Source organism: Ursus maritimus, unplaced genomic scaffold, assembly GCF_017311325.1.
Source record: "Ursus maritimus isolate PB19 unplaced genomic scaffold, ASM1731132v1 scaffold_17, whole genome shotgun sequence".
Classification (NCBI taxonomy): domain Eukaryota; kingdom Metazoa; phylum Chordata; class Mammalia; order Carnivora; family Ursidae; genus Ursus; species Ursus maritimus.
In genome coordinates, this window is record NW_024424119.1 from 11784315 (window position 1) to 11806622 (window position 22308).

At 42.2% G+C, this 22308-nt stretch overlaps 1 protein-coding gene across 1 annotated transcript in view; it reads left to right on the plus strand.

Annotated features, from left to right (window-relative positions):
- The window catches only part of ADAMTSL1 (ADAMTS like 1), a 376065-nt gene that overhangs the window by 197295 nt on the left and 156462 nt on the right, over positions 1-22308 (plus strand). Inside the window, exon 15 of the mRNA XM_040631464.1 lies at positions 1805-1934. Coding sequence (XP_040487398.1) covers positions 1805-1934 — 130 coding nt within the window. The remainder of the gene's footprint in view (positions 1-1804; positions 1935-22308) is intronic.

The following is a 22308-nucleotide window of genomic DNA, read 5'->3' on the forward strand; positions in this document are numbered from 1 at the left end:
GAAAAGTTACATTCATGGCATCAAGGTAAATACCATGACTGATTTTTTTAAATGTTTGATTCATCAGACTTCTGGGAAGAAAGAAAGAATCTGATTCAGATTCTGGCTTTAAAATGTCACTTTTTAGGGCACCTGGGTGGCTCAGTAGGTTAAGCATCTGCCTTCGGCTAAGGTCATGATCCCAGGGTTCTGGGATCGAGTCCCGTATCGGGCTCCCTCCTCCACAGGGAGCCTTCTTCTCCCTCTGCCTCTGCCTCTCTCTGTCTCTCATGAATAAAAAAGTCTTTAAAATGTCAGTTTTTAAATGGTGGTCTTGCTGAGTGACCTCAGTCCATGTCACATCACCTTACAAAGCATTAGGTTGTTGACTGGAGTGATAACTCCTTGGAGAAACATGGAGTAGACGGGAGGAGAGAAGCAGCAGGGCTAATAAGTGTGGGGCAGTCATACTATATTAGGTACTAATTGATAAAGCAAGACAGAAATAAGAATAAGAAAATGTGTATTTATAGATAAAACTAATTATGTGTGTTGTCACATACTTTACCAAAACCACATACAAATATTTAGCTCCAGATAGATATATTTAGATGCACATTTCTTTATATACACAGCTATGTGTGACTGAAAGCAGAATATCAAGAATGTCCTGTCTCGCCTCTTCCTTACACTGACTTTGCTGAAACGATCCCAGACAAATGTCGAGGTTATTCCCAAAGATCTCCAGCAGCTATAAGCAGTCTTTCAGTATTTTTAAAAACGTGAGTTCTGTCATTAAAAGCTCCAGTGCTAAGACCCTGCCTCACCATGTATTAACTACGTGACCTTAGCAAGTCTTTCCACCTTTCTAAGCCTGTTTCCTTCTCTGTAAAATGGCATAAAAATAGCGCTTACCTCATGGAGTTGTTGAGAGAATTGCATGGTGCATGTCACGCTCTCAGCATTGGCACTTGGCTCATAATGTACGACCCGTGGGTTTTGACTCTTACTATGACTGTGGGACCAGAATGCAATGTCCGGTCATTACTATACCCAGCTAAACATTTCCTTGCTCCATGAAGGTTTGCATAAGGGGTCCTGCACGCCTCCTGAAAAGATTTGCCAGTAACTCTGTGCCAGTCACTGCTCAAACGCCTGTTTTCCTAGCTCTGTGTCAGAGACAGGCAAGCATCAGTGGGAACATTGTTTCCCGTGGATGTAGAAAAGATTGTGTTTCATGGATATAGTCATTGTGCACTTTGTCACTTTGTTCTCTTTCTTTGTTCCAAATTCCAAAGCCGCCCAGGTCACTAAAGAAATGAACTAGAATCAAAAGGAAACCAACGAAGATTGGAGTCCCCGGTGCAGGGCCCCAAGAGAACAGCAGTTTACAGACTATTGGATATTAAAACTCAGCTCTTGGCCTCCCTTCCAAATACAACAATCACCTGTTGATTAAAATATAACATGTAAAGTTCTCGGGGACATTTTTTTTTTTTTGTCACCCTGCTCTCCTCCTGCATTAAATGATCACATCTCAGCTTTGGCAGCTCTATAAGTTTGGTGGCATTTTTTTTTAAGCATTTCATCAGTACTCACGCAAGGTCTCCCATGAGGGAGGTTGCCCTCCTCAAGGGGCGTGTTTACAGAGGCACTAGCTCCCGAGTACTTTCTCCGGATGGAGCGATGCCTGCCAAGATGGGCAGCCCCGGGCTTCATGCAGCCAGAGTCCTACCAATCACAGAGGCCTCCCACCAGCTGCCTTGTCTACACTTCATCACCCCACACACGCCCACTCGGGCCTGACAGTGTGATTTGTGTGCAGGTGTCCAGGAGGCTGTGGTGAGCTGCCTGAACAAACAGACGCGGGAGCCTGCTGATGAGAACCTGTGTGTGACCAGCCGCCGGCCCCCACGGCTCCTCAAATCCTGCAGTTTGGATCCCTGCCCAGCCAGGTAAGGGGTGCAGTGGCTGCCCTGTTACCCAGGAGCGCGTTCAGAGAGGGGTGCCTCTGTCCATGGGCACGACCAGAACGCTTATTGTTCAAAACCCCATGTTTTGAAAACTAATTAGCATCAGTTCAAACTTTTAGTCAAATCCACTTAAATTTAATTGAAACCAGGGCTTTGCAATTCCAGCCCAATGGTCATGCTCAGGGTCCAGAAGGCTCCGTGCACTGAAATGAGCCCCGTGGCGTGACCAGAATGTACATGGGCTACACTGCCACCGTCTCCTGAAGGGGACGTGAAGCAACCACAGGCTTCAGGGTCTCTGCCACTTTGAGCCTGGGTCCCAAGCCCTCACACCATAGTAATGGATTGGCTCAGGGGTTGCAGGGGTAGAAGAAACTGAAGTGACTGGGTGGTATAATGGATCCCCTGTGAAATCTGTTTGCACACAGCACACAGATGCATTACAGCGTGCTCTGGAGTGTATGTGTGTCGTTCCACGTGCATAAAATCAATTAGAGCATTTCATTGTTTGGTCCTGCCTGGGTCTCATTTTTACCCAACCTTGAGTCTTAGCTAATCAATCCAATCACTGGTTTAGTCCACACAATTTTATGGTGTCTTGAGAGACGTGCCTGCAGATACTTCTTTGGAACAAATCTCTGTGGAAGCTAAACCATCTTATCGATGAGTCTGGTTTCAAAGGGAGAGGTTTCAGGAAACAGAGCCAGACTTTCAAGTCTGCTGAGGGGATGAAGACTGTTATAAGATAAAGTCATATCCTAGATACAAAGAGGACTGCTGTTTCTGAACGATATTTCTTCTATTTCTACAAAGTAACATGGAAGAAGCAATGTGTTGCCTTTGGGAATTGACAATAATTTGCAGATGTGGCTTGTCTTATTTCTCAGTCAACAAAATGTCTTCCTTTGGAGGGCAGACTACAGGCCAGATCAGGGCACTTCTGCTGGTCAGAGATGTCCCATATATTGATCTGAATGGTGGGCCTGGTGTCCCTTTTCTGACACAGAAGTGAGGAGGGCCACTGGGGCCATCTTCTCCACAGCATCCAGAAAAACAGTCAGCCACTGCTTGGAGTAGCCCTCCACCCACAAGAACAGCAGCCAGTAAAATAGAGTCAAGGGTTAGACCCAGAAAAAACTAGATCCAGTGCATAGAATCCTGGGAAGCCTCTTTCTATCCCTGTTTGACGTGGTCCCACATCTCCAACCTAACCTCACAGTTCTCCGGTTGGGCAAGCCTAACTGCTTGGGCAAGGGATACTAACCCCTTCTGTTTGACTACATTATCCCCAAATTGGAAAAAGCAGAGTGGTTTTGGCATGGACAGCCTGTAAGGGCCTTGGCTAGGAGGTCTCCAGAGGTTCTCCTCCTAGCTTTGTCACCCACCAGCTGTGTGGCATTGGGCAAGATGACTGCCCTTTCTGTTTCCACATCTGCAAAACTAACAGGCCATATCTGAGGTCACCACATCCTGCTCAAATATCCCATGACTCTTTGTTAGTCTATAGGCAGACGCACTTGAACAGCTACTGCTGTGGGCTGATAATTGATGTCATTTCTGTTCCGCTTATTTACCGTCACTTTAAAAACAAGCCTAAGTGTCTAACCACATTCCGGGTTGTAATGACATCCAAATGCTCTGATGGGCTGAGGAGTCAGCACCCGGGACCAGCTGAAGATCTTGTGGGATTCTCAGCCACTAAACCCAATCCTTCCCAGGCAGCAGAAGGAATAGGACACAAGGTGTTACTTCCCATCCTCAAAGTACTGAGCACGGTTAAATTAGATGAGCTTAATTTACTCTACGACCTTTATATTGACTCCCAGACAAGGACTCTTGTTAGGCTTAACTTTATTGCATTTGCTCCAGATAAACTCAGTGCTTTGATCTTCTACCAACCAGTTGTCAGACTGACAGGCAAGACTTCTCTTACAGGGCACAGCCAGGGGTTTCTTGGGCCAACCATCCACAGCTGAGTGCTTGTAGACTGATACTAATTAAAACAACAGAGGGGCCAACGTACAGTGGCCTGAGATGACTCACTGTCTTCATCTCGTGTCAAAGAGCCAAAGTCAGATTTTCATCTTAAAAATGAGAAACATACAGAGGTGCATCTCCTGTGAGATATTTCAGTATGATGCCGGGGAAAAAACATTTCTCATTTGGAAAGTAGGTGTAAGATGTGCACAGAAGAAAAAATGGGTTTGGTAGGGACATAAGAGAGTATCGTTTTCCCAACCACCTTCTAGAAGTTTCAGTGTCGAGTAATTTAAATCTTTAATTCACAATTCTTATTGTGCATGGATGAGTGTTCCCTGCACATTTTAGGGTGTCCTCTGATGGGCTCTTGGTCTCTGCTGGTGTCCATGTGTTCAAAACACCATAACATTTTCTCTGGGACAAACAGAAATGATGTTTCTAGTCTTGATCACTGGGTGTACGTCTCTGAGAGGTGGCTGCTGGTTAAGAGAAGTAGCTTTCCCAGGCATTTGTCAGGGAGCCACTTTTCCTCTCATGTGTGGTCAGAGGTATCCGATCACACGAAGAATGCCATAGGTCTAGAGGGCATGTCCCATCGAGCTGTCTTTCTGAGTTTAAATGTACCTTCTCCTGACTTACTCTATGTGGATGGCAGGGCTGGTATCAGAAGCACATGTCCAACTTTCTCCAGGTTTAGACAGATGCAGTCTCCCACCCAGCTATCCACGGCAACAAGGGTATTTTCAAGCTGGAGGTATTCTGATTGTTGCAGGGTGTGTGTGTGTGTGTGTGTGTGTGTGCGCACATGCACACGTGCGCAGATAAGTGTGGACTGCCTGCATTTCTAGGGTGCTTTAAAAAATAGTAGTTACCTATTGAGGACTATATTTTAAAGTCCTCGCTATCAGCTATGTGTCCAAATCCTCTGTGGAAGTAGCAGGTGACATAATGTTTGACACATAGCAGGTGCTTATTGTTTCTTGAATACACAGGCATAACGGATAGGACCAAATGGATAAGGAGCAATATTTAGATCCGAGTATTAACGATAGCTGGGGAGACACCAGTGCTATCTCTGCCATCCACCTATCCCCTCTCTTCCACCCACAGATGATGCTGGAAGTGCCATTTTTAGAGTCCCTTCCATAGCTTTAAGGCTGTAAATACCAATTCAAAATCTAAATAGACTTAGGATAAGTAATCCTTTATATTAGTAGCCATGGATAGCACAGTCTCCCCAAAAGAAAAGTAAGAGGACAAGCTTTAATTGAGGAGAGATGGACATAATGGAAGTTGAGTGAATTGTTAGCATTACCCAGGGAGCAGTTTGTCAGGAGAGATGGAAAGTAGTCTATCTCCCTTAACAACCATGCCTAAAATTGGCAAGAAGAAATTAGGACCATTTTTACCCGTGATCTGACAATGAGAATATTGCATCAACGTTGATAGCAAAGAGGCTATAATTACAAGGAAGAAAAAATTATTTTAATTACCTTTACCACCATCTGAGTAATTTGTCTCTAGAAGCCCCTCCACCCTGCTCACCTTCATGGGTGGGTTAGACTAGTTTAAGGGAGAAATGTCCAAAAAGGATGGAAAATCAGTCATTAGGAAAGAGGTTGGCCTCCTTTTCCCAATAAGAAAACTTTCTAAGTATTATAATTATGAAGTTATTATACATGAATATTCTCAGTCTTTAAAAGTCAAACATAGCAGAAGTAATCAAGGAAGAAAGACATATGTCCCCTTCTCACCACCATGCTTCACAGTTCCAGAACCTTCTGCCCAGAGATAACCACTGTTAGTACTTTGGTACATACCTTTCCAGATCCTTTTCTATGACTATATACACATATATGAACACGAACAAATGCGTAAGGTTTTCTTCCCTTTGGATCACATTATATATATTACTTGGCAACTTGATTTTTCATTTACTAATACATACTAAAAATCTTTCCCATCCCTGAGACCACCAAAATAAAAACCAGAAGATAGATTTCGACCTGTGTTCAGATACTGCTCTGTTATGTTTAACTATATGACCTGTAAGAGCTTATATACCTTTTTGGGTCCTCACATTCTTCATCTCTAAGATAGGATCATTGTGGGAACTTAGAAGAATTCTCTTTTTCTTCTCTTTCATTTCTTGGCGAGAAATACTTCTAGTTTGAAATAAAACATTTTTTGTATTCAGGACTTCACTTTGATTAGATTTTCTCTATTATTCAACGAAGTCTTAATAATTAAGTTTTACTGACCCTCTCCCTGGTTTATACTAGCAATGACATGAACAGCCGAAGGAAAGCCAGAAAGCACTACCTTAAAAAAAAAAAAAAGAGCACGACTGTTATTAATTATAAGCATTTGATAGCTTGGCCAGTGTGTGTTGAAAAGATTTGGTAAACGTACGTGGAGGAGGGGAAAGAAGTAAGCAGTGAAAGCCAGATGGCTGAAAATGAAGGAAATTCCAGGCAATTTCTGCAGCTTTGTTCTAACATACTTTTTAAACTAAACTTTTATTTCTGTGCAACAGAGAACAGCTGAGTGGTGCAGAATAGATAAACAGCGAAGGGGGGGGGGGGAAGCCCATAATTCCAGGAACAGGACTTGGTTTCTGCCCCTCGCCCCAACCCCAGTCTCTTTTCTCAGACCTCGGGTGGTTCCTCGAACCAGCAAGACCTATAAAAGAAGTTTGAGAATCCCTGCTTGAGACGAGAGAGTTAAGAAAAACGTCTTAAAGGTCACAGAGTCTCCTGTTTAAGGGCAAACTTCAGAATGCCTATTTTATTATATACTAACAAAATCCATGCGTACTAGCAGCCAATGATTTCCAATTTCTAATTTTCTTTTATATTGGCTGAAAATGGCTAGAGCAGAAGGTGTTGCCTTTTTACACAACCATGTCTTAATTTATTTGATGGCGCTTTCGAAGTTTTGCAGGCACCTTCCCCTTTGACAACTTGTTTTAAGGGTTACTGTTTCAACATGCTCTCCAAATATTGGTTTATCTTCTGCTGTGTTCCCAAAGTTTCCATATGCTGCGTTTTGGCTCTGTCCGTACCAACTTGTAAGCACTTAAAGCAAAAGCACGCCAAAGCTCACTGGCGTCCACAGAAATCGAGTCCAGATTTGAAGGCCATATTCAGGCGCCTTTGGAGAGTTAATGCTATTACTGTCGTCATCCTCCTTGGTAACTCCAGATCCATAATTACACCGTCTCTCTCTTTTCTTCCACTGATGGACAAGTTACAACAGAGGAACCTGCCAAGACCTGTTTCTTAACTATTGGACCTGATTGGCCCAATGGCAGCCTTGGTTATTTCTCTCCCCGGGAATGTGTTGGCCCGGTGATCAGAATCATTCCCAGCAGCATTTTGACATCAACAAGGATAAACGTCACATGTATGCTCACCTCAGGGTTTCAATCTCCATTCCTCATGAAGAGAGCCCTTTCCATGGTTGCACACCACCTCTTATTTCAACCTCCAATCTCCGTGAAATGAGCTTTGATGGTATTAGAAACTGTTTTGCGTGCATAGACTTAGTCATTTGCATGAATCAGGGGTAAAAATCAAGGGATCAAACCTTCCCATCATGTCACCTGAAAGCACAGATGACTCGTTCGAAAAGATAGAAACATCAGCTTTAGGAAAATCCTTTCAATTCAGTCCTGAAAGAGAGGCTTTCCTGGCCTCATAGTTTCCTAGGCCACATAGTTCTGCCTGGACTCTGGGAAAGTCCTTATACAGACCATTGATTGAGGTTAACCTTCTGCGCGCGCACGCACACACACACACACACACACACAAATATGGCGGAAAATGTTTTATATCTCAATTTAGTAGAAAATGAAAGTGCGCTAGGCATCTTCAGGTAAAACGGTCTGCTTGTATTTGGCCCTCAGAGATGACTGGAAGACAAAATCTGTGACAGTTAGGGGAGGAGGAAGATTTCAAAACAGTGACCGCTGTGAATGTGGCAAGCACAGGGTTGTGTGGGAGCATGAGGCTGAGGGAAGGCTTCCTGGAGGAGGTGATGCCTGTGCTAAATCGTAAGGCATAAGTAGGCATTGCCTGAGGGGAAGAAGAGAGAAGAGAGATGTTGCAGGCAGAAGGAAGGCATGAGCGGGAGGGAAAGGCAAGAGTGGAAGCTGGTATTAGAGGGCCAGATCCAGGATAGCCCGATAGGCTAGGTTAAGTTCTTCGAACTTTATGTCCTAGAGGCCGTGGAGAGCCATTGGAGGGAGTTACACAGGGAGAGCAGAATAGTCAGATGTGCTTGGAGAAAGATGACTGGCTACTCACCCAACAGAACGGAAGTGCTAACGGTGGCTAGCTTGTATTTTCTGATCGGCACCTGTACTTTTTCTCTTGTAGAGTCACAAATAGTGTGCTCTTTGTGGTCTACACCGCCACATTTTCCCTGAGAGTAGTAACGACCTCTTGCCTGGGGTATGTTAGCATTTTCTGTGCTCCCACAATCAACCCAGTGTAACGTGGACTCAGCCTGTCCACCTGGCAGGAGGCTAGAGCCCCAGGCAAGGGTACCGTGAAGGAAGAAATGAGAGGAACAGCTGGAAGGACTGAAGTAACTGGATGTTCCCTAGGTCCTTCCAGCTCTAACCCTGTGTGAGCCTTTGAAGATAATGATAATTATCCACAGAACTGAAGCTTTTCAAGAACAAAAAAAAGTGAATTCTTTTGGGAAAATACCTTGAGTCAAATTTAAGTGTTGAAGATAAAGCAATTCTGTTAGTCAAAAAAAAAAGGAACTGGCCTTAACTATGAATTAAGGAGCCACAAGAAGTCTGAAGGGACCAAGACTTAGATTTCTGTAAGAAAAATGTAGGCAAACACACGCAGGAAGCAAAGATAGCGGAACACTGAAATGATGAACGTTTTTAAAATATTTCAGTGGTGTGTGTCCATGTGTAAAAGAATAGATAATATTCTGCATCCCTCGGTTTAGAGTTTTATAGTGCCCTTTAAGATAATGAGAATTTCTCTTCATTCAGCCTCCATGAGACAAATTTATTGAATGCCTATTTTGCGCTGGGCATTGTGCTGAGGACACAGTGATGAAAAAACCCACTTTGTTCCCTGAAGCAGAATTTGAGGAATGGTCCTGAAGAAGCCATTGCATATTTCTTATCATGGCTACTTTTAAGTGCTGCCCTTCTAAAGATAGTTATTAAACTAAACATCCTCTCACGTTCTTCTCTGTTCCAAGAGCTGACGTATCTGAACCAGTCATCAATCCCATTGCGTGTAAGACCATGAGGATGGAACTATCACCACCTGATAGCTCCCTGTTGTAGATAGGGTGATGAGACAATGGAGTTTTACAGTTCACAAACCTTCCAGCTTACAAATCAATCAACAGCAGTAGAGTGGAAACTCCCAAAGTAAATCTTTTTCACTTTTTTTTTTTTGCCTTTTCCTATAAACCAGCGTTTCTAAAGTCTGAAGTAATAATATAAGGGCAATCAATAATTTGGCCAACATTTTGAAATGAGAATTATTGCTGCCTAAGTGTACCCAATGCCCTCTTTGGAAACTTTGAACGAAGGCCTCATGTGCAATTTGAGATGAACTTTTCTACGACCTTAGTGTTAGAAATCTGCTATGTTACTATGTTCCTTAAACTTGGAAAACAAAGAAGTAGGAACAAGACTTAAGAAAGAGATAGAGAAAAAGAGATGTTTAAGCAACATAAAAATGAAGGACTGAGAAAGAGAATGCCCGGATTTGTGCCCAGTAACCTGCAGGATCCATTTGGGAAACAGTTCATCCTTCTGGAAACATTATTCTTGTCATGGCACCAGCCCAAGATCAGGCCTTAGGTTATCTGCCATGGTTACAGAAAGATCTGTCACGGAGCAGAGCCCAGCCAACTTTCCTGTGGTGAATCATTGTTCTTCCTTCAAACCTGTCTTTACCATTCCTTTTTTTTCTTCGTCATTTTGTCTAATTATCTTTACCGGGGCTTCAACGAATTTCTGTATTTGTGTTAGTGACACACTGAAGCTTAGAATGGTCGCCATTGGATTAACAGAGCTCCCAGACCCACCAGATGCTCATCGCTTTCTCATGGAGCTTTTTATTTCACTTATGCAGTGACTGTCCTTGAGGCCTAGATAGACATGGACACAGGCTATAGGCTGCATTCTAGAACAGCTGAATGTGGTGTGTTCTCCATAACTCACTGCTGTTGACCCTGGATCCTGAGTGGGTGGACATAACTGCCTTCCTGGCTGGCCAGAGATAGCTCCACAGGTGATTCGAAGAGCCAAAAATGGCCTTCTACCCTGGTTGCATCGAACCTGACACTTGTTCAACTATCAGTTATGTTGTTAAATACCAATGGTTTCCTTTGATGCCTCTGGGAGAGGTAGCTCGTGATCATCTTAGCATAACATATTTTTTTAATCAGACGCCATGTTTTTTCTAATAGGAATCTTGGTAATAAGGGAACTTGACTTCAGGATAAAAACCAAAAGGAAACTCGGTGATGCCAAAACTCAGTATTCCCCACCAGGAAGAGGAAGACTCCCTGGAAGAAGGGAGAAATCATACGTTTAGAGATCAGACAGATTTTGGCCTCCTCTTTTGCTTTGTGGCATTAGGCTGGCTACTTTAACCTTTCTAAGCCTGGCATGTCCTTAACTGTTAAACAATGATCATTGTCCAAACCACAGATGGTTGTAAAGAAGATCACCTGTGTGAAACACTCATCCAGTTCCTACCTCATGTAATAGACACTCCAAACAATAGGAGTCTTCCATTCCTCTTAGATCCCTATGCAGGAAACCATACAATATAAGAAAGCCTTTGTATTTATTTTATAGCCATTACAGTTTATTCCTTGAACTTTCTTAACCAGCTAGTGTAGGAGCAGAGCAAAGGGGAGGGAATAGCTAGAACTTAGCTTCAAGCCGGGTTTCTTAGGTGGCTCTGGAGCAAGAAGCAGAGCAGCTGGTTCTCATGAATTCCACCAAGACTACCAAAGGTAGCAGCTGTTGGGACATTCCATTTCACTTAACACCCAATCCAGTAAGGTGTGTTTTTTTCTAAGAACAGTAATGGGATGATGAAGTGGGAGCAGGGGAGATAGAGTCTAAATATTCCTAAAAAGTTAATATCCTATATAATATGATTGAAGCAAGTCAGACCTGTGGGCAAGGGAGGTGTGAGTCCTGGAAATGAGCAGCTGTGTCCTTATGGTCAGAAGGGCCTTTAATGAGTCAGGAAGAAATCAGGAAGCTTGTATAAATAATGTTATTCCTAACCAGTTGTCTCCTCAAATACTTGTGGAAAACGAAGATGGAAGAAACATTTTTTTTGAAAAAGTGAAGGAAAGAAGTAAAATCCAACCCAGGGTACAGATAAGGTAGAGGGCATCTTGTCCCTACATCCTTGCTAACCTTCGCAGGCCATCCTTGAACAAGGTAGGCTTTCCCTAACAGCTTCCATTTTGGGGAGCTTACAATATCCCAGGCACTGTGTTCATCACTTTACGTACATTATTTCATCTCATTTTCCCTGTGGTTTTATGAAGACTTACTATTCCTATCCTAACTTTACACCTGAGGAAACTGAGTCTTAAGAGGGGTCATGTAACTAGCTGGTGGCAGGTTCCCATTTGGAACAAGCTATTGTTTATTTCCAAAGCCATTACAAAGGGCTCGTGATTCAATCCTTGCCTCTATTAATGATGTTTATACATCCTCCACCCTGTCCTTCCATCCCTCCCTCCAACCCTTTAACGACGCCTCCCTCCCTTCATCCGTCCATCCCCTATCTTATTCTAGGCATGGGAATTACCACAGTGAAAAAAACCAGTCCTCTAGTCCCATAGAAGTTTATAACCTAGGGAAGATCACAAACAGGTTAACAAGCACTTCTTTCTTTATCTCCAGCAGGTAAGTTTCATCTCATACTCTCAGTTGCCAAGGATAGAAGTAGACTCGCTAGTGCTTAAGGGACAGTGAGAAGTTTATTACAGCACACACTTCTCAGGGCAAAGCCAATACATAGGAAATGAAACATGCTAAAAGAGAGACTGAATAGACCTGAAGTGAATTTCTAAAAATCCAGACTGTGTCATTAGGCAAAGCACTCAGTTCCTTAAAAAAAAAAAATTATAAAGAAATATGAATTCATTCAGAGAGATGCAGCCTAGACTTGTGAATCTGGAAGCCATTGGTGGCTATCTGAGAGCCTTGCATCTACTACTAACAACCACTGGCTTAGTTTATGTTTAGCTGATGGCCTGTTCATGTTATAAATGACCAACACCATTGCTCTTTTATACATGTGTGTGCGTGTCTCTTTCCCCAGTGCAATCCTGGGTCCCTGACTCCTTTTCTATGATACTGTCTCCTTTAACTCTTTCCTAGCACCTCTTTTCTCTCCCCACCCCCAGACTTAATTCTAATTACCTTGCCCTCTAACTACCCAAAACCCCAGATGACCCTTCTCTACCACTTGTGCAGGGCCCCAATTCTTTCAACCCTTTTTCTCCCACCCACCTTCCATTTATTCGTTTCAACTCAAGAATTAGGAAAACAAAAGTACTTAAGCTAATTCACACTAAAGTGTAAGTGACTGATCCCAGTCACTCATTCCAGCCTTAAAAGCATGGGCATGGGAGTATAAAATCAGAGATAATATCGGTTCATACAGTTTACTCACTCATTGGCCTTGGCAGGTGGTTTAACTTTTCAGAACTCCAGTTTATCTTTAACTCAGGTAATTGTTGTGAGGATATGTATATTAAGTGCTTAGCATAGTTTTCAGCACATATTAAGTACTCAGTACTTAGTAACAGGTATTAGGTGTGTTTTTTGTGGGGTTTTTTCCCTCTGTAAAAAGTTGTGCTTGGTTTGGAGGATGCCGGCAATGTGTGTGCATTTTAGAGAACTAGGTCTCTCACCTTTTTTTTTTCCTGAAGGAAGCACAGACAAACTGCCTAGTGTAAGCCACAAATACCGAACGGCTGTTGTCTGGAACACTGATAGAAGTTATTTAATTCAGATCAGGGAAAGGGACCCAGAAAAGGTGACCACTGAGCTGAGTCTTTGTTCTTATAGATGTTAAAGTATTTTTTCCTGAAATTCTAATTAAACATGTAATTGTATACTAATTGGATATTCCTTGTAAGGTCCCAATTCAGGTATTTCGAAGGCCTTTGGGGCAGTTTTGTGTCCTGCCTTTCAGTCCCCTTTCAGTCTTCCAGATAAGCCTAAAAAGGCTTGATTCCTCTGTATGATAAAAGTGTCTCTGTTTGCTCTCAATTAATTACCAGGGAGCTGATACATTTATGTCCCATAACCACATAATACAATAGCAATGTGCCAACTGTTTAAAATAGGCCAGATTAATTTACTACCAGCTTTATTGAATCTCTGTCCCTATGAGTAATACTGGAACTTCAAGCCTGACTATCTATCTGTAAGTTCCACGTCCTCTCCAAGGTACCATGCTACCCTCAGACAGCCCCGATGGCTCAGGATTTTTGAGAGAAGACCTAGGATAGAAGGCATTGTGTTTGTGCTGGATCTTCAGGCAGTGGTGGGGAACTACGGAAAACAGAAGGACCACTTGGCTCATATGGTCCCTGCCATTTCCCTCAGTTGTAAATTCAAGGTTAAGAACTCTTGGGTTAGACAGTTTTGCAAAGTTCCCTGAGTTCTGTGCAACTTGGTGTTTCATAAATACAAGATACTGAGTTATTACTCTCTGTTATTTCTTCTTTTAAGCCACCACTTCATCTCTTGCCATGTGAGATATTTCAGAGGGTTGGTTTTCGGGGCCCCGCTGTCTGATCAGTCCTCCAAACGCTTGTTGTGCAGATGCCATCGGAAAATTTGCTTAGCACACAGAGACAGCAGCATTACAGAGAAACCTCAGTTTGGGAACTGACCCTCAAACTGTTTTGCGATTTAAAGAGTAAACACAAGAGAAATTTATACTCTGGACTTGGTAAAAGCCCACATGCCCAACATGGGTTTCTCCTTTATTAGAGTCAAAAGTATATGTGGGAGGACTCTGTAGACCATTGCTGAATATGTCCAGGGTGCTCTTTGAGAAGTTGAATTACAGTTCCTAATGACAGAAAATGAACCTTACACATCACTGATGCATTTACCAGGGAAATCTCCTAGGATTAAAAAAAAAATCTCTGTGGGTGGTCTATTGTCCACCCCACCCCCACCCCACCATACTTGTCCTGCCTCCACTCCTTCCCCAGATGAGCAACCCAGCAAAATCAAAGATTGCAATGCCCACGGCATGTACAATTTTAAGCTCTTTTAAGCTGTGGAAAATCACAGAAGGAAACTGTTATAAGCAAGGTATTTATTGATGTAAAATTCACCACAACTAGACAGATACCATTTATCAATGCTCTTTTTGTGAGGAAAATGATGCCAGAATTATAATGTGGGGGAGAGGCTGATATGCCAGATCTTCCTCACAAGATGCACCCCTCTGTCAAGCTCAATTTTTTTTTTTTTTGCACTAATGGTAGGCAATGTGTTTGCAACTGGGGGGAGACAGTAAGATAACAGTTGGGGGCCCAGGAAAGCTTTCATTTCTCTCCTCTTTATCCTGGGTTACCTGTTAGGCACTTCCCTAGGCCTTCTGAAGGCACATCCCAGGCACACCTAGAAACACCTTCTGTGAAAATGGGCACTGTCGTGTACTTTATCCTTAATTTAATGGAGGTTGACAATATAACTGACCCATGGTGGAGTGAAGTAAAACCACATGTGGGCTGGATTGACCCTCCCTTGATCTAGAAAAGCAAAGTGCTGTTTTCCAGCTCACCCTTGCATACTTAACTCCTCCAGGAGGGTAGTTCTGCAGAACAACATTGGCAAGAGGTAGACTACTTTTCACCACACATGGTCTTACTGCAGCTGTGTATCAATCTAGGCCTCAAAAGTAGGCCCATGGATTGTATTCCTTTCTCCTGACATATAGAAAGGTAGTGTATTGAAATCTTATATACTTGGCTGTGATATATGCTATCTTGCTACATCTTTTCATACTCAAGTATGTAAAAATGCCTTTCCATCATCTCTCTGAGCATAAGTAAACTTAAATGTAAGCTTATCCCAATATTTATGCCAGTTCATAATTGGTTAATTGTTTGCCACTTATCACATTGGAAAGCCTCAAACACTCCAAATGGACAAACCAGTGTCTGAAATGGATGGGTTTTCTGAGCATCAGATGTATCCAGTTGTTCACAAAGAGCTCCCTCTACCTGAAAAGTCAATTGAAAAGATGAAGCATGGGTTAGGTTTCCACTCCAAATCACCATGACCATGGCAGATCATGCTGATGGGTCAAGGGACTTCACCATGAATCCACAGTCCTCAAGTAGCATCGGGAATCCGTATTTGTTGTGGCCAACAATTTTGCCGACCAGTTATTGGAAACTGGGTTCTTTCACTTTTGTTGACTGAAAGATACGGTCACGTGAGGAACTTGGTGGGCATCAAATTCTCATCACTTCCCAGTCTGTTTTATCACTGTTTGTACCAAAAGACCATAGGGCTTTATACTTTACACTCTAAAAAGCCACAGAGTGGCTGGGAGTTGGGCTGACAGACTTGTGTAGACTCTAAAAATTTGATAAATGAGTCTCCCTCAGTAACTGGAGTTATAGAATCCCAAAATATAACTTGGCCCAATTCCCACTGTTTTACCTGTGAAGAAAGTGAGGCCAAAAGTATTAAGTGACTTGTCCAAATAGCCATGCCTAGCAGAACTCAAACTAAAAGCCTGAATAATAATGTTTCCCAACTTAGAACTCAGTGTTTATCATAAACAAGAGGAGTCCAGAAATTGGTATTGTGAATTAGAATTTAGATCTAGAGCCAGACTTCCTGAGTTCAAATCCTGGCCCTGCTACTTATCAACTGTGTCCTTGAGCAAGTCACTTTACTCCCCCTCTCTATTCTTATTTCCTTATCTGTAAGATGAGGATGAAATAATACCTACCTCAGGGGTTCTGTGTAGCCTTGATGGGTTAATATATGTGAGACACTTATGTGAGTACCTCATTACTGAAGAAAAGATTCATCTGTATAAGAATTTTCCAGTGCTAAAGATACACTATGAGATGGAATCAGGTGACAGAATAGGCGACCCAGGTGGACATAATACACTCTTAACTAGACTAAGAAAGAATTTTTTTCTCTACATCTCATTAACACTACAGAAATGAATTGAGTATTTTATGTATAGCTAAGAAGATACTAGTTACCTCAGGTAAAAATCTTTTATCCTTCCCAAAGATACACATATCAATGAAGAAGAGCATTCCTTCCTCTTTGAGAGTGAAGAGCAGAGGGTAAGGGGTCAGGAGGGATATGAATGGGGAAGGAAAAAAAATAGCTGCATTCATAGAGCACAAGGATTTTTCTAGTAATTTAATACGAATGAATAATAATCAAGAATTAGGAATTCAGTTGACCTCCACGTGGCATGGTCTTTTGGAAGTCATGGATTCCAGTGTCTCTACTCAGAATTTAGTTACTGAGTTACCCCACTACTTCTCTTTTCCCAACTGGGAAAATGGGTGGCAGGCTCTGAGGATCTGAGGGCAGCTAGAAAGTTCTCTGTGGCCTGGGAAATGTTGGGCTGCATGAAGTTAAACCCTTAATTATTCTAAGTGTGGGATAAAGCAAGCACAACCAAATGGCAAAATAGTTCCTCTAATTTGGATAGAGTAATGGCAGTAATTCCAAGGAACCACAAGGCCCATTCTTTCTGCTGGGTATGAGAAATAGTACTATAACAATAATGACAACAATAATATTGATGGCAGCTGCTAGGTAGTATTTTGCTCCTACCACCTGTACAAACTCCTACCACCGGTACAAACTCCTACCACCTGTACAAACTACAGGCTAACAGGTAAGAATACAGTTAAGAATTCTAGAGGCAGAACACTTAGAATTGAATCCTGGCATGTATATATATATATATATATATATATATATATATATATGCATAATAATAGTACCTATGTCTTAGGTTGCCATGAGGATTAAATGAGTTAGAGCATGTGAAGTTCTGATAACAGTACCTGGTACATAACAAGGATCCCATAACGATTAGAAGTTATTATTGTCCCATTTTACAGACAAAGAAGTTAGCATTCAAAATTGGTAAATCACAAAAGGTTATAAAACACAGGTAGCAGTATATTCCAACCCTAGTGTGCTGGAATCCAAGGTCTGGATCAGTCTGATTCTTTGGCATCATGCTCGTGTTCCTCCTGCTTGATGAACATAACTCAGGGATTTAGGGCAATTCGTCACTACCATTTGGATCCAAGTGTGTTTAAAAATAGTGTTCCAGGGATGAAAGTGCTAGCAATAAATGAGCATCATGGATAATCAAAAACAAATGAGGGGTTTAATAAGCCAATATAAATCCTAATACGCAGATTTCAATTTATTCAGACTTTAGCCCGGTAATAATCCCTTCACTCACCCTGAGATAACAAAACATCAAAGAGTGAAACATACATGCTACTTGAAGAGATCTTTGAACCTAACTTGAAAAATAATTTTAGGTCATTTTTGTGTGGTGTCTTATGAAAACATTTGTGAAAGACCTCACTCTTACTCCTCAAGTAAACAGCCTTCAGGGCTGGAAAGTGCATGGGCTGCTGTTCTCCATGTCCTGTGGATGGAACATCTTTGTGTGTGTGTGTGTGTGTGTGTGTGTCTGTGTGTGTGTGTCTGTGTCCCCATCCCAGTACTGATGGAATGAATCACACCCTCCATCAACAGCTAGCTGCTTCCTCTTCTGATTCCTCACTTATCAAACTCTGGAGATTGAGACAGATCTCTCCAGGGGAAATGGCTCTATCTTTTGCTTCCCTCTGCCAAGCTAGGTTTGAATTTAATTTGTTATTAAACACAGTGGAGAGCCTACTTGAAGCACTATCTGTGTCACCCTGTGCCATAGACCTATTGGAATTCTCACCAAAGCCTGGCAACCCTTAGGATGGATGGAAGGGAGCAGACTAGGCATCCATTCAGCAGTGTTCTAGGAGCTGTGAGTTTGAACTCTAGTGAACTTAAGTCACATTTGTCACTGTGGCTTTGGCTGCCCACAGTGCCTCTGTTTCCCAGACTCTGTTACCCACCCCATACTTAGATCAAGGAAAACAAGAGTGAGAACCAGTTTTCCAAGGACTTCGTAGACTTTCTACTCTATATTCTTTCCAGCCCCAAGCATGGAAGTAGATAAATTAGAGTTCTCCAAGCGCATCATGCTTTCCCACACCTCGTTCTGCCTGGAGTACCTTCTTTTTACTTCTGCCTTGGCTCTGCCACCTCTTATTCTTCAAGCCTCAGCTCAGATAGCACCACCTTCAGGAAGCTTCCATGACTCTATCTCTTCCCTCTTGACTCCAGTCTATATTATTATACTTCCTTAATACCTCATGTTTATCTGTTTCATTCCCATGGACCCCACAGAAATACAGTCTGTGTCTATCTTATTCACTGCTCTATTTCTTCACATTGAGCCTGGCCACAAAAAGTGCTTAAGAAACACTAGTTGAATGAATAAATCAATGAATAGCATGTATGATAGTGTCCTGTAGTTGTCTCAGAGAGCTGTTAAGATCAAGAAATTTTTTAACTGCGTCCCCATCATTCAGCATAATATTTAGTACACGGTACATTTTCAACAAATGAATACATGGCTGTAGGCACACATACATAGATGAATGGCCAAGTACATGGGTGGAATTAAAAATTCAGTCTACAGAACTGACCCAACAAGTATGATGAAAGGAAAGAAGAGGCAGAGTCTTGCTGGAGGTAAAAGAATCAGGTCTGTGGATCCTGATGTAAAGGCCTGACCTTCCCAAGCATTTCGCTTGCAGAGAAACTACACAAATATAAATGTCCAGAAAGGTTTCTGTTGACAACATAAATAACTGGATTAAAACTGCTCAAAAGGACTGACTCGAGGGAGTGTATTAGTTTGCTGGGCTACTCTTAACAAAGTACCTCAAGCTGGGTGTCTTAGAAGAGCAGAAATTTATTTTCTCACCGTTCTGGATGCTAGAAGTCTGAAATCAAGGTGTTGGCCCGGCCAAGATCCCTCTTTGTTTCTCTGAATCCTGAAACGGAAGGATTCTTCCTTGCCTCTTTCTAGCTTTGGGTGCTTTGTCAGCAGCCTTTGGTGTTCATTGGCTGGTAGTTGTATCTCGAACTCAGTCTTCACACCGTCATTTGCCCTGTCTGTCTCTGTGATCAGATTTCCCCTTTTTATAAGGACACCAGTCATATTGGATTAGGACGCACCCTAATGACCTCATTTTAACTTGATTACCTCTGTCAACACTCTATTTCTAAATAAAATCACATTCTGAGTTACTGGAAGTTAGGATTTCAGCATAACTTTTTGGGAGGACATTATTTGACCCATACTAGGGAGAAAATCCGTAATTGAGGAGTTTTAGTGAGGAATGCCGCCTGCAAATCAACAAATAGATGGAGATTTTATGTCCTGATTTGATGGGTGCCAAACAATTCCCTTAACTCCAAAATACTTGATAACAAGTCTTAAAAGCCTTAATTTCTGCTTGGGATGATAACTAGAGAAAAACGTTTAAGCCAATAGAATCCCATCAAATAAGATGCTCTACTTCCTCAGTGTTCTTATGACACTATGTAGTCAGCATTGTACAATGTAAGCAAGGGCCAAATGACAGTAAATTCAATAAGGTTGCAAAGAGGGTACAGTTGATGCAGGTTGGAATGGTGACAGAAACCTTCCCCAAAGAAGAAGAACTTGAATCAGACCTTGAGGTAGGAACATGGACAGCATGCTAGGCAGAAGTTGGAAGCAAATTCACAGATGTAAAAAGGGAAAATGGTGTGCTGGGAAGCCAACACATGGTTCAGCTTGGCAGAAGCTCACTCTATTTGAGGGAAGTCTGGAAAAGGAAGGGAGTTCATTTAGTGGAAGACCTTCAGTGGATGCCGAAACAATCAAGATAAAGTAGAGAAAAAGAGGAATAAAAGCTAAAAGATCGTTAGAGGAAGAAAAAGAAAACCAACACAATGAAATTTATATTTATAATCTAAGTAAATCCTCCTCTGATCTGACCACAAGGAGAACAACATTGCGATTATTTTTAGTAGGAAAATCCCACCTAGAATTCTAAGCAAGCCAACTCAAATCTCGAACTCCCAAGGGTGGAGGTGATTTTGTGGATCATCTACCCTTCCGACCTGTTTCTCAGGAAGCTCATATCTGAGTTATAACAGCCAGCAGAAATTCTATCTCATTGCAATGTGCTGTCACCTAGAAGACAGGGTGATCAGAAAATGGAAAGCAGAATTTAGATGTTAACTAAATCAAGCTGCCTTTAGGTAAACAGGCACATGGGCATTTCTTGGACACTGGGACATCACAGAGGTATTAGGGGTATGGGAGGAAAGGCTGAAGATACTCTGTACATTTGGGCCTAGTTTTGGTGCCGTTTGCCTTTTGCTATGCTCCATGAAGGAGGTAGATTTAAAGCAAATGGCATGCTAGTAATGAGATAGTAAATCTGTATATTGCTGCAAATGCCATTTTTAAGGCTATTCATTAATTTAAAAAAAAAAGACTTGACAAGAGTTATTTGCGATGTTGATAACCTTTTTTTTTTAAAGAAATAATTTGGAAGGTAAGGGAAACTGTCCTGGTTAAAACAGTCACTTTGACCACACTGTTTTCCAATGGAAATGAGTGCTTTGCCATCTCAGGTGTTTGGTAATCCTGACTATAAATATTTTTATGGAGCCAAGACCTCATGCCAAACCAGCTGACTTCCAAGAGAAGCATGGCTGTATCTTCTGTTTCCTGAGCTGTGTGAGCTACTCTTTTACAAAGAGCCTTGATTCTCATGTTGCTATTTATCAAATATGCTTTTGGTTGATTTTTGGTCTTCCAACATATCTTTACTCTCTATTATCTAATGCATCCTTTGATCTTTTCATTTATCTTTTCCTAGGCCACTTTAAGTAGTTTTCTAAAATACGGAGGTTGGGGGCGCCTGGGTGGCACAGCGGTTAAGCGTCTGCCTTCGGCTCAGGGCGTGATCCCGGCGTTATGGAATCGAGCCCCACATCAGGCTCCTCCACTGGGAGCCTGCTTCTTCCTCTCCCACTCCCCCTGCTTGTGTTCCCTCTCTCGCTGGCTGTCTCTATCTCTGTCAAATAAATAAATAAAATCTTTGAAAAATAAGAAATAAAAAAATAATAAAAAAAATAAAATACGGAGGTTGTATGTGAAGGTAGCAAATCCATCTGCTCTCACATATAACTGCTTTTCTCATCCCGTCTGTCTTCCTGTCTGTGACCTTCACGATTCCCGCCTCTGTCCTCAGCAGGGTAAAAGGATCAAGCTGAGTTCCCTTTCCACCCTGGGGAAATCACTTGTCTCTTTGAGCCTCAGCTTGCTTATCTATGAAATGGAGATAGTGATACCTGCTTTGGGTACTTTCGAGGTAGGAGGATGAAGCAAGATCCCATAGCGGAACAGACTTTGTGGATTGCCATCAACAATATAAACATAAGTGGTTATGAGCTCCATGCTGCCTGTCTTCTGAAATTCTGTAGTCCTCATGGTTCAGCCAAATCATTTACCAAGTAGCTCATTGCTATCACCCAACATTGTTTGCTATGTCTCCCGGGCGTTTGTTAATTCTCTCCATCTTTGCTGAAAGCATGTTGAAGGTCATGAGCACTTTTCCCACTTCTGGATCTGTCCTAGCGCTGAGCAGCGAAGGCTTAAATGATAAATTAACGCGGGCAGGTCACAAACATCCTTTCCCTCGGTCTCCATAACATACAGCTACTTTACCTGATTCACTCCAGGACGAATTCTCACTCTACTCATTTAATCTCTATCCTCACAATAATCACCCGTGCATTTAACAAATGTTTACAGAGCACCCAGTAATAACAGTTCATATTAGCTAACGTTTAGAGAGCCCTTAATCTGCCACTGTGCTTAAGCCCTTTTCATACATGTTCTCATTTAAACCTCATTACAGGGGCACCTGGGTGGCTCAGTCATTAAGTGTCTGCCTTTGGTTCAGGTCATGATCCTAGGGTCCTGGGATCAAGCCCCGCACTGGGCTCCCTGCTCTGCTGGGAGCCTGCTTCTTCCTCTCCCACTCCCCCTGCTTGGGTTCCCTCTCTTGCTGGCTGTCTCTCTCTCTCTCTGTCAAATAAATAAATAAAATATTTTTTAAAAAATTTAAAAAAACTAAACCTCATAACAACCCTTTGAAGTGGGTATTGCTATTATTCTCATTTTAAATATGAGTACATTGTTCA